This window comes from Pelophylax lessonae (assembly GCF_965119305.1).
Source record: "Pelophylax lessonae genome assembly, chromosome: 2".
NCBI classification, from domain to species: Eukaryota; Metazoa; Chordata; class Amphibia; order Anura; family Ranidae; genus Pelophylax; species Pelophylax lessonae.
Genome location: NC_138769.1, coordinates 460440227 through 460453790, shown reverse-complemented (window position 1 = coordinate 460453790; position 13564 = coordinate 460440227). Strand labels below are relative to the sequence as shown.

Below are 13564 nucleotides of genomic sequence, written 5' to 3'. Positions count from 1 at the left end.
GGAGATTTTATGTTCCTTTATAATTGTGATAAAAACAAAGTACTCTCTGTGGATGTATAGGTGCTGAAGGCCTTAGAGTAGAATTTGATCGCCAGTGTTCGACAGAGCGCCGCCATGACCCACTCACCATAATGGATGGGGCCAACAGGATGGTGTCAGTCAGATCAGGTGATTTGCAGTGGTTTATATTTTGGGTTTCTGCTCAATTTTTATGTTGCAGTAGTTGGAGTAATGGGCACTCTTCATTTGTCATGAAATAGACTAGTTTTATTTTGTTTAGATTGCACAAAGTGCTTTTATAAAATGGTCAAGATGCATGACTTTTTTTATTTTTATTTTAACTTTTTTATTGGGTTTCAATCTGCATAAATATTTTTTGGGCAATTTGCAGAAAAGCATATGAGTGCTAATCATTGTAGTAGTTTTTTTTTTTTTTTTTTTTAACGAATAGGAACAGTTTGTTTTCTTATATCTAAAAATGCACAGTGTGTCTGTGATAGTAAAATAGTTTTTATAGTTAAAAGGGTTAAAGGTTATTAAGTGGTAAATAGCAGTTTTTTCATTGTTAGAGATTGCAAGCAGCCTTTGTGACCTTCATGCATTCCTGGAACTGGAACAATATCGGCTTTATTGTCTGATACTAAAACAGTCTTTGCTGCCTCATAGCATTCAGTCAGATTTCTCACTTTTACCAGCTGTCACTTTCTAGTGCAGATTTTAAACTGGCTGACCACAACCAACATTTTTTTTAGACACTTCGTAAGTGCTGTGGGTATAGCCTTTTTTATTAGCCCAGACTCCTTACAGCTGTATATTACCAGATCATATATACAGTAGAGAACTGTGGACAGCTGACATGATCACATTTGGCAGAATCAGTGCAAAAATCTCTTTCCACATTGTGGTTTTTTAACCTAATGTATGGCAAAATCAACATGATCTTGATGACAGCTAAGAAGGGCTCAAGTATTCTTTTACAAGAAAACATCTCATGACAGGACATATTAACATGTTACATTGTCGGGAAGCAGTTGATAGCCCACCTAGCTTACACCATAAAATGTAGAAAAAACTGTTAATATGCATTATATATGTGGCCTTCAGGCTCAAATAGTTACTGTTAGAAACCGTAGTTCAGTAGCAGATTTCAGAGTACACTATTAGTTTTATGTTTTCAGTTTTATTGACTTTTATTACCGCATTCTGCTTGGCAGGTCGCGAGTGGTCTGACTGGTCCAGTGAACTTCGAATTCCGGGAGATGAACTGAAGTGGAAGTTCATCAGTGATGGGTCAGTCAATGGCTGGGGATGGCGATTCACAGTTTATCCCATCATGCCTGCTGCAGGTAATTTTTGTCTTTTTATTTTTGCAAATCTACCAAATAAAAGTAATAGTGTAACATATGTCATATTTTTTTTTTGTAAAGGTCCAAAAGATCTTCTTTCAGATCGATGCATTCTTTCCTGTCCATCCATGGACCTGGTCACTTGTCTTCTGGATTTCCGGCTAAATTTTGCATCCAATCGGGGCATTGTTCCTCGTCTAGCTGCATCCCTTGCAGCGTGTGCCCAGCTCAGCGCACTAGGTATGTCCAGAAGTACAATTTATTATTACTTATTAAAGGAATGCCTGGGGTTCAGCGATAACAATGGGCAAAACACTACTGTAAATTAACAAATACATATGCTAAGGTATTTGTAAATCTGACACTCCAACTGTCAGCAGCTTTATATTTTGTTTTACTTTACAGATTAGTTTAAGTTAGCGCAGTTTATTCACATATTTTCCATTTGTAAATCTCTGCCAGAGGGGCAGATGGAACTTGTACTTATTCAATATTGTTCCTGGACATGAATGATACGGCCAGTGGTGGAACTACCAGGGTCGCAGCAGTCGCACTTGCGCCTTGGTCCTAGAGTTCCACCACTGTTGGGGGGCCCGTTCCGGCTGGGCCACTGTCTGGGGCCCACCTGCCCGTCCTCCCACTGTGAGGGGCCTGCCCGCTCTGGGTCTGCCAGTTTGAGGGCCCATCCGTGCGGTTGTTCCACCGCTGGGGAGGGGTGACCTGCCGCTGGGGGGGACTCTCCTCTTTGCGAAGAGACCCACAGAGGCATTCCTGGAGGCACCTGAATACTGAGGAGGATTGACTAAGTAAGTGAGTAATTGCCAGTACAACTGATCCCATCCTCCACCACCACTGCCTTTTACTTATCCTACCCCCCCCCACCACCACAGATGTCATCCTTACAGGGGTATGATCTGTGGAGGGGGGGGGGGATCAGTAAGAGGCAGAGGTGGTGGGGGAGGATGGCACCATCGCTGCCACTGATCCCACTCCCCTCCCCACCACCACGCTGCCACTGATCTCTCACCACCACCACCACGCTGCCACTGATCCCTCACCACCACCACGCTGCCACTGATCCCTCACCACCACCACGCTGCCACTGACCCCTCCCCCCTTACCGCTGCCACTGATCACCCCCCCCCCTTACCGCTGCCACTGATCACCCCCCCCCCCTTACCGCTGCCACTGATCTCGCCACCCCCTCACCACCACTGCTGCCACTGATTCCACCCCCATTGCTGCCACTGATTCCACCCCCATCACCACCACTGCTGCCACTGATTCCACCCCCATCACCACCACTGCTGCCACTTATCCCAACCCCTTGCTCCAGGGGACCCATGCCGTACACCTGGATAGGAGAGGTGGCGGGGCAGCATATAGAGGAACCAATCCCCTCTCCATTGCAGGAAGAAAATGGAGGGGATCAATTCCTCTGTATGCTGCCCCCGCCACCCCACCTATCCAGGTGTACAGGAATGACGCATGGGACTGGGTCTCCCCAGGGGTCAGAGGGGCCCTTCATGGCTTCTTGCACTGGGGCCTTGAAAGTTCTAGTTACACCTCTGGATATGGCTGTGTGGGTGGAGCCATGCAAAGCTGGGCAAATTTCAAACATAACAGAATGAGGCATGAATTTAATTGCAAATAGTTTTTCAGACTCATTAATGCTATCATGTTGCACCCTAAATATAGGTGTAACATAGTCCTAAAAGTGGACTTAGCCTTTACGTTTTCATGTATTCTTTTCTTCAGCTGCAGGTCACAGGATGTGGGCATTACAGAGGCTAAGGAAGCTTCTTACTACTGAGTTTGGACAGTCTATTAACATCAATAGGCTCCTGGGAGATGGAGACAGTGAGGCACGTGCAATGGTATGTCTTTTTTTTTTTTTTCCTTGCTTGTTAGTATTTTGTCCTATAGTTCAGGATATGAAATACCTGGGAAAGGTTTTTTTTATTTTTAAAAGGCCAGCTTTACACATTATACCAGTATGCACTGTTTATTGTGGATCATTGGTAGCCATCACTTGCATAGATATTTCTCCTCTCAAAGCTGTGGTGCTGAACCTTATTATGTGTGTGTGTGTGTGTGTGTGTGTGTGTGTGTGTACAGGTGCATCTCAAAAAATTAGAAGAGTTAATTTATTTCAATAATTCAATTCAAAAAGTGAAATTCCTGTATTCTAAAGATTCATTACACTTAGAGTGAATATATTTCAAGCATTTCTTTCTTTTAATTATGTTGATTATTATTATACAGCTAGTAAAAACCCAAAATTCAGTATCTCAGAAAATTTTAAGGATACATAGAACCAATTAAAAAAAAAAAAAAAAAAAAAAAAAAAAGGCTTTTTAATGCAGAAATATTGGCTTGGTGTGACATGGAGACGATTAGCATGTGGCACTGCTGTGTTATGGAAGCCCAGGTTGCTTTGATAGAGGCATTCAGCTTGTCTACATTATTGGGTCTGCTTCTCTCATCTTCCTCTTGTCAATACCCCACAGGTTCTCTCTAGGGCGAGTTTGCTGGCCAGTCAAGCACAGTGATACCATGGTCATTAAACCAGGTATTGGTACTTTTGGCAGTGTGGACAGGTGCCAATTTGTGCTGGAAAATTAAATCAGCATCTCCATAAAGCTGGTCAGCAGAGGGACGCATTAAGTGCTCTAAACTTTCCTGGTAGAGGGCTGCGCGGGCTTTAGACTGTGTTTAGATAAAACAGAGTGGACCAACACCAGCAGTTGACATTCCTCCCCAAATCATCACTGACTATGGAAACTTCACACTGGACCTCATGCAACTTAGATTTTTGTGCCTCTCCACTCTTCCTTCAGACTCTGGGACCTTGATTTCCACATGAAATGCAAAATTGACTTTCATCCCAAAAGAGGACTTTGGACCACTGAGCAACAGTCCAGTCCTTTTTCTCCTTAGCCCAGTTAAGACGCTTCTGACATTGTCTCTCGTTTAGGAGTGACTTGACTCAAGGAATGTCAGTTGTAGCCCATGTCCTGAATACGTCTGTGTATGGTGGCTCTTAAACCACTGACACCAGCCGTAGTCAACTCCTTGTAAACTGCCCCCCAATTCTCGAATGGCCTTTGCTTCACAATTCTCTCAAGGCTACGGTTATTCTTGTTGCTTGTGCACCTTTTTCTGCTACACTTTTTCTTTCCTCTCAACTTTCTATTAATATGCTTGGATACAGCACTCTGGGAACAGCCAGATTCTTTAGCAGTGATATTTTGTGACTTACATTCCTTGTGGAGGACGTCAATAAATGTCTTCTGGACAACTGTCAAGTCAGCAGTCTTCCCCATGATTGTGTAACCTACTGAACCAGATTGAGAGACTATTTAATTGCCAAGGAAACCTTTACAGGTGTTTTGAGTTAATTAGCGGATTAGAGTGTGACACCATGAGTCTACAATATTGAACTTTTTCACAACATTTTTATTTTCTGAGATACTGAATTTTTGGCTTTCACTACCCGTAAGCCATAATTCTCAAAATTGAAAGAAATGCTTTTAATATATCACTCTGTGTAATGAAGCTATATAATATGAGTTTCACTTTTCGACTTGAATTACGGAAATTAAGTAACTTTTTGATGATATTCTGCATCTTTTGAGATACACGTGTGTGTGTGTGTGTGTGTGTGTGTGTGTGTGTGTATAGGTGTGTGTTTTATTTCTTATTAAATTAAAATGGGTACATTTATGCTGGTAATTGTTTAATGTTTGTTTTTCCTAAAGAGTTTTACTGGCAGTGCGTTGGCTGCTCTTGTGAAGGGACTACCTGAAGCTTTACAAAGACAATTTGAATACGAAGACCCAATTGTCAGAGGAGGAAAACAATTACTTCACAGCCCTTTCTTCAAGGTTATGTCCAGCTTTTATCTCCTTTTTCTTTCCAATAAATCAGTGGTCTCTAAACTGCAGCCCGATGGCCAGATACAGCCCTTTGCTAGCTTTTATTTAGCCCTTTGGGCACTATTCCTTTCAGTGACACCAACATTGGGGTACTCTTCCACTCACAGATACCAATGATGGGTTACTATTCCTCTTCCTAATGACCACCAACACTGAGACTATGATTATTCTCACTGATGTTGGGCCTGGGACATATTCTACCCCCACTGACCACAATTTGGCCCCCCTAAAGCCTGAAGGACAGTAAACTGGCCATTTGAAAAGTTTGGGGACCCTTGCAATAGTGGGTATCTCACACAGCTTACCCTTCAATGGAATTGCAGTTCAGAAAACAGAACATTATAACAACTTATGGGACACCTGTACGGATATATTTCATGTAAAGATGTAGTTAAATAATTGGTTTTGTTGTCACCTAAATTTATACAAAAAAAAAACTCTCAAAGTCCCTTCAGCATCCTTTTTTTCATATACCATATATACTGACATATAAGATGACTTAAAAACATCCCCCAAAAATTGAGGGGTCATCTTATATGCGGAGTATAAAATGTGAGGACTACTTTACTTTGCCAATCTGGCCCAAAACGAACATCCATAATCTCTCAACCCGCTGGATGTACTGTAATACTGTATGTACCGTAGCCTCGGCTACATACAGTAAACTGTGCTGAGCCAATCAAGGTGAGCGATGTATTCTATAAATGAATACAAAGCCTGCTCGGATTGGCCGAGTCAGAGAGGTGGGCTGATGATGATACAACCTCTGACTTTGAATTTATTATACCAATGTGAAGACCATACATCTGGGCAAGACAGAACTCTTTACCACCCACACAAGCCAAACAAACCTCTTGCCAAATGTGAGTACTATTTGCCTTTTAGCATCATCCACAGCAGCCTGATACTCTCCTAGAGGAATGAGGGGGGACGCCAAAAGGCCAAAATTTGAAACGTTGTATTAGAATACATCGCTCGCTGTGATTGCCTCAGCGCGGTATACTGTATGTAGCCGAAGGTACGGTACATACAGTATTACCGCATATTCAGCGGGTTGAGAGATTAGGGACGTTTGTTTTGGGCTAACAGATTAGTGGGTGTAAACGGTCGAAGGGGGTAGTCTTATACGGCGAGTATAGTCCAAAACCTTTATTTTAACCACTTTACTACCAGTCACGTAACCTCTACGTCGGCTGACTTTGAGTGGTTATACCGGGATGATGCCTCTAGCTAGAGGCATCATCCCGGTACCGTTGTTTGAAGCCGACGGTCGGCTTTCCGTCGGTAACGATCGATGCGGCTCGGGAGCCGCTCGATCGTTACCCGGGGGGGCGGGAGGGGACGTCCCCCCCCTCCCGCCGCCTTCCGCGGCTTTGCTCTGGGCTACCGTCCCACCGGGAGCCCCGAGCACCCAGCCGGCACGTCCGCCGGCTGGATGGAGTCCCGATGAATGCCGGAAACGGCATCGATCGGGTCTCCGATGACGTAACCCGGAGGCGGCGTCCATGACGTCACTTCCGGGTTACTGTGCTGCAAAAGGCGGCAGATTTGAAAAACGGCTGTATGCAAAAATGCCGTTTTCGGCGTTTTGCATACAGGGAAGTGTAGTGGAGGGGTCTAGGGTCTTTTAGACCCTCGATCCCTCCATAAAGTGTACCTGTCACGACATATTGCTGTCACCAGGGATGTTTACATTGCTTGTGACAGCAATAAAAGTGATCAGATTTTTTTTTTTTTTAAAAACCTGTAATAAAGTTTAAAAAAAAAGAAAAAATAAATAGGAAAAAAAAAAAAAAAAAATTTAGCCGTCCCCGTCACCGTTAGCTCGCGCACAAAAAAAAACGTATACGCAAGTCGAGCCGCAAATGAAATCGCTGTTCAAACCACACATGTGAGGTATCGCCGCGATCGCCAGAGCGTGGGCAATAATTAAAAAAAAAGAGCTACACTCTAACTCTAAACTGGTAACCGTTAAATAAATTTAAATCGTCGCAGATTGAGATCTCTATTGACCGTAGTTTGTCGCCATCCCACGGGGGGGCGCAATTTTAAACCGTAACATGTTTGGTATCTATTTACTCGGCGTGACATCATCTTTCACAATATACAAAAAAAATGGGCTAACTTTACTGTTTAGTATTTTTTAAATGCAGTGAAATGTGATTTTTCAAATTTTTTCCAAAAAAATGGCGTTTTAAAGACCGCTGCGCAAATACCGCGTGACAAAAAATTTTGCAATGACCGACATTTTATTCTCCAGAGTCTTTGCTAAAAAAATATATATAATGTTTGGGGGTTCTAAGTAGTTTTCTAGGAAATAATACTGGTTTTAACTTGTGAACAAAAAGTGTCCGAAATAGGGCTGGGGCTAAAGTGGTTAACTGGAAATTTAGGGGGTCCTCTTATACGCCAGCATATACAGTAAATTTTTGTTTTTTTGGGATGAGCCACGCTTCTGTCCACACATACCTACCAGCCAAAAACATTTTCATTTGTTGTCACATAAACTTTAAATAGTGTACACAATGTATGTATTATTTTGCTTTTTCCCTGAGATGTATGTGGCTTGCTGGCAGACCATTGGTAAATGCAGCCAGGTGGGATCTTTCCTTCAGTTGTTCTTGTAAGTGGTATGTGCGTTGATGGGTTACCCATTGTGACAACAGAAATCGAAAAAGTGTTTGTGTTTAAGAGAGCAGAAAAAAAAGCTAGTGAAGAGTTGTGAAAAAAAAAAAGATAAATCATTTGTTCATGGAGAAAATAAATACACATAAAATGTCACTGATCGCAACTGTTAGAGACACGCCACAGGGATTATACTGTTGCTTTTAAATGATTGTGTCAATGTGCTGATTCAATGTTCTAGCCCAGCCTTTCTAAACCTTTTTACCCCAGAGAAACTCTTAAAATAATTTTAAGTCTTGGGGAACCCCTGCTTAAACCATTTTATTGAGAACCAGTGGGAAAAATACCCCTTATATGGGTGGCCAGTGGAAATTATGCCCCCCCAACAGTGGTTGATAGAATTCTGCCTTTATATACAGCTCAATCGGCCAATGGTTTCCTGCAGCTGGCCCTGCTAAGTGGTGTTAGCTCTGGAAAATGGGACTGCAATCAGATGCAGCTCAAAGAACCCCAGGAAACCTATGGAGGAACCCTGGTTTAGCGTGGCTGTTCTAGCCATTCAACACAAAGCAGAGCATTACTTTTTACGTTATTCATCAAACCAATGCTTGTTTGCAAGTGTAAAGTGATTTAGTTTTGTTGCTGTTTTGAATTCTCTAAATGGTTTTAGTTTTGAATTATTCATGTTCTTTACCTGGACTTTTGTAGGTATTGGTTGCCCTTGCTTGTGACCTAGAGTTGGATACTCTTCCATGCTGTGCGGAGACTCACAAGTGGGCATGGTTCAGAAGATACTGCATGGCTTCTAGAGTTGCTGTAGCATTAGACAAAAGAACACCACTACCTCGACTCTTTTTGGATGAGGTAAACAACTTTGTATAATTAATGGGAATTAAAATGATGAAAAATACAAGATTTCTCCTTTACCCTTTAATTTTTTGTATCACCTTTTTAAGGTTGCTAAGAAGATTCGAGAATTAATGGGAGATAATGAAAGCATGAACGCTCTTCATGAGAGTCATGAAATGTTCAGGAGGGAACAAGATGAACAGCTTGTTCAATGGATGAACAGGTTGGTTGTACTGGATGTTCAAATAGTGTGTGCAATTATTAATGCTAAATGCTTTCACCAGATCACTGAATGTTTTGGCTTTATGGAACAACACTTGATTCCTTTGTAGACGACCCGATGATTGGACTTTGTCGGCTGGTGGAAGTGGAACCATCTATGGCTGGGGTCATAATCACAGAGGGCAACTTGGAGGGATTGAAGGTGCTAAAGTGAAGGTGCCAACTCCTTGTGAAGCATTGGCAACACTCCGACCAATCCAGCTGATTGGGGGAGAACAAACATTGTTTGCCGTCACAGCTGATGGGAAGGTAACATTCCGTGTTTTAAAACCTTGTGTCGCTATACCTAGGGCTTTGCTTCTTACTGTCTTTCCTTTTGTTTAGCTATACGCTACAGGATATGGGGCTGGTGGAAGGCTGGGCATTGGTGGCACAGAGTCTGTGTCCACACCCACACTGCTGGAATCCATCCAACATGTATTTGTGAAAAAGGTGGCAGTAAATTCTGGTGGCAAACATTGCCTTGCTCTGTCTTCTGAAGGAGAAGTTTATTCTTGGGGAGAGGCAGAAGATGGAAAACTGGGCCATGGAAACAGAAGGTACAGTTCAATTACACATTCGATGTGTTCCGACATCCCTAATACATAAACCACATACAGAAAAGCACCTCCATCTATGAAGTGATCACAAGAGATCAATACATTTTATATGTCTTTTCAAAAGTCTAAAGCCTCATACACACCACTAGTTTTTTTTTTTTTTTTTTTTCAACCCAGCAGGTTAAATGAAAAAAAAAAACTGACAGCTCAGGTCGGAGCTGCTTTACTAACAATCCCATGGTAGTACAGCGATCTCCCCTGCTGAGCTATTGTGTTCTGATGGGGGCCCTGTCAAAACACTCTGGTTAGCACTCTCAGCCATTGTCTGGGAGAACTATTTGGGAGACGGATGGTAGACCTTTTTGAGTCACGAGCCTTCAACAGAAGCTGGCCCAACGTGTGCCTTCTGACGGACACGGGTCAAATGTCAGCTGGTGTCTATTGAACCGGCCAACATTCGACTTGTGTGTACTAGGCTTAAGTGTGTGGTGTCATGTCTGGAGTCCCTGAGCCATGCTAGAAGCGGTAGTTGATTCAGCAACACAGCAACGCCTACATAACGTTTTTGATTAGACGTGGCATAATATCCACTTGTATCGTGTCTGTTTTTGTTATGCTTATGATTTTTCATCCACCTGTGGCCTGTAGTTTGCTTTTTTTTTAGCGAACTGTTTTGCCTTGTCTAGCCCATGTGATCGTCCTCGTGTAATCGAATCTCTTCGAGGAACGGAAGTAATAGATATTGCTGCTGGAGGAGCTCACAGTGCTTGTATAACTGCAGCTGGAGAACTCTATACTTGGGGAAAAGGACGATATGGACGGCTGGGTCATGGTGACAGTGAGGATCAACTGAAACCCAAACTGGTGGGTCTACAGCAGCATCACTTTTTCTTTTACATTGTGTCTTCTAGTTTTTGATAAAGCTTGAAATGGGCTTCATTTTTTTTTTTTTTTTTTTAAACTGCAATCATGTTTTTCTCTAATCTGTATGTTTTTGTTTTAGGTTATGTGGCCAGATTATGTATGGACATGCTCCATGTTAAAGACTAACTCTACCTTTTTGTACTTGAATTCCAAATATAGTTATCCCAGCGGCGCTAAATTAAAAAATAAATAAATGAAATACAGCAATGCTCACTGTAATACCTACTCTCTGGTGTTGCTCCATGCTGACTTGCTTGTCAGTGGCCACCACTAGCTCTGTTTCAGATTCAGTGACACCTAATTTAATTAAACAACTTCTTTCAGTCTGATTGCTCGTGGACCTACCTCTAGGGGCCTGGGTTTATAGTACTCGAAAGCAGAATGCCACTTATAAATGCTGCACTGTCTAGGAGCCCCCTAACTCATTCAGATACTTTTTGGTAATTGCTAAAAAAATGTATATGCAGTATTTCATATTTACCTGATTAAAAGAAATTGGAAAATATTACCATGTTTTTTAGTACTCAATAAAAAAGTAGACCATGCATAAAACTTGCTAAATATTTTTTTTCTCTACCCTCTGACAGTCTAATAGGCAGAATAGGCTTGCCTTGCATAAATGTATAAAGTTCCATATGGCTAATTGGCTGCAATGGATTCCCCAAGTTTGAAGTGTAAATTGGTAGTTTAACAGAGGTAGTGTTGTATCAATCTTACTTACACCTTTGTTCTGTCATTCACCCAATGCTAGCTTTTAAGCTAGCTATATAAATAGCTTTTTTGAGTCACTAGGTTGAAATGGGGCGATGTGAGTAAATTATCCAGCAAATATGGGCATGACACATTAAATCTGGCAAATTTTTTAATTATCTTAAGAGATTTATTTTAGTAAAGGAACAGTTACTGACTAAATAGACGTTATAACAGTAAACTACTTCTGTATAGACACTGGAATACTAGCCGTTTAAATTAGTATATTTAGATTTATCAACAATTTTATGTAGTGCATTTGTCTGGTTACACATTGAATGAATTGTTTCAGTAAACACTAAAGGAGTTGAAAAAACTGTATTTTGAATGGCTAGCTTGGAGTATGGGGCATTAGGCCTCCTAGATCAACAAAGGAAAACCTAAGAATTAGTTTACATTATTCTCTTTTGGAATATGAATGAGGGGTGTAATTTGTATTGCTTAAAACAATCTGTTATTCATTCCAGATCCCTTATATCCTTTAATCCTCAGATGTTCTTTAAAGTCTTCAAAGCCTAACGCTAGCTTTAATGTCCCTTTAATTCTGTGATCTCCAAACTGCGGCCGGCAGCCAGATGTGGCCCTTTGCTTGCTTTTATCTGGTTCTTGGGGCATTATCCCCCCCCCCCACTTCAGCAACAGTGGGGTAAACTTCCTGACACTGACAATGGGGCACTAGTCTTCACTGACACAAACTATGGTACGCTTTTGTCTCCCATTTGATGCCTACAATGGGGCGCTATTCCCCCCCCCCCCCACTGACACCAATCATTGGGCACTATACCCCCCTCCCCCGCCCCCCCCCCCCCCACTGACATCAATGATGGGGCACTGTTCTTCCCACCACCTTCTCCTATTGTCCGGCCCACATAAAATTTAAAGGACAGTAAATTGGCCCTTTGTTTAGAAAGTTTGGAGACCACTGCTAGTTAATGTTGGCCAAGCTGGCTCAAACAAACTATTTACTGTGCTTACAGGTGTGCCTGTTGGGCACGCTGTGTTAGCTGTATGTATGTAGCCTCAGCTACATACAGGTTTCAGCACTGTATTCCGGGAGTAGGATGAGTGACTTCCTTTCCTATTCCTGGAACAAAATAGTCAAGCTTATCAGTGCTCAGCCTTTCATAGGAAGCTTTGTATTTTATGAATGAAGGCAAAACTTCCTTTGGTTGACTGAGGCAGAGGTGTAGGTGGAAGATGTCACGATCTCCGCTTCAGCCTAACAAAGCATGCTTGGCCAAAACAAATGATTTAAGGGACATTAAATCTGGAGCTGGGATTTAAATAAGACCTTAATTTTAACTTTATTTTGGTCTATTCTGTTACCAGGTAGAAGCATTACAGGGATATCGTGTAATTGACATTGCTTGTGGCAGTGGAGATGCTCAAACCCTCTGTCTCACTGATGATGATACAGTCTGGTCTTGGGGTGATGGAGACTATGGAAAGCTTGGAAGGGGTGGCAGTGATGGTTGTAAAGTTCCTATGAAGGTAGGTATTTTTTCCACACCTTAACACTATATACGTTCTAATACTGGCATGCATATAATCACTATTTTGAAAATATTAAACCCCCACCCTCTTTGCCACTGCACATGTATGTTATGTGGGCAGCAAGAGGTTAAATTGGATTGTCCAACTGTTTACAGGACTGAAAGTTAGCTTTTAAGGATAAGTTCACTTTTGTTAAAAAAAAAAAATACATTTGTTTTTTTGCAAGAAAGAAAATGTGCATTTATTTTTTTTCCTAGCTGACTGCAGATAGGTTTGCACAAGTTGCCTAGTCCTATATATGTCTATTAAATTATTTAGATAATTGCAACCATCATTTCAAAATAGTTGGGACACTGTGGAAAATCTACTTCAAAACAGAATGCAACGAATTGCAAATCTCATAAACCCATATTTCATAACAGAAAATAGAAAACATATTACATGTTTAAACTGAGAAAATGTACAATTTTGAGAAGAAAATAAGGTCATTTTGAAATTGATGGTAGCAACATATATCAAAAAAGTTGGACAGAGCCGTGGTTGTTAAAAAAATGTCAAATTTGATATTTCTCGGTCCACAGAACAGTTTTCCACTTTGCAACAGACCATTTTAAATGAGCTTTGGCCCAGAGAAGCTGGCAACATTTTTGGCTCATATTCAGATATGGATTCTTCTTTGGATGATTGAGCTTTTCTTTGCATTTTTGGATAGCATGGTGAACTGTGCTCAGACAGTGATTTTTGGAAGTGTTCCCGAGCCCATGCAGTTGAAGCATGTTTTTAATGCAGCGCAGTCTGAGGGCCTGAAGATCACTGA

At 41.7% G+C, this 13564-nt stretch overlaps 1 protein-coding gene across 1 annotated transcript in view; it reads left to right on the top strand.

The window, feature by feature from the left end:
* The window catches only part of HERC2 (HECT and RLD domain containing E3 ubiquitin protein ligase 2), a 308748-nt gene that overhangs the window by 226509 nt on the left and 68675 nt on the right, over nt 1-13564 (top strand). Inside the window, exons 70-80 of the mRNA XM_082245322.1 lie at nt 61-168; nt 1215-1346; nt 1428-1586; nt 3105-3223; nt 5108-5233; nt 8618-8773; nt 8866-8981; nt 9091-9289; nt 9365-9579; nt 10266-10447; nt 12587-12744. Coding sequence (XP_082101448.1) covers nt 61-168; nt 1215-1346; nt 1428-1586; nt 3105-3223; nt 5108-5233; nt 8618-8773; nt 8866-8981; nt 9091-9289; nt 9365-9579; nt 10266-10447; nt 12587-12744 — 1670 coding nt within the window. The remainder of the gene's footprint in view (nt 1-60; nt 169-1214; nt 1347-1427; nt 1587-3104; nt 3224-5107; nt 5234-8617; nt 8774-8865; nt 8982-9090; nt 9290-9364; nt 9580-10265; nt 10448-12586; nt 12745-13564) is intronic.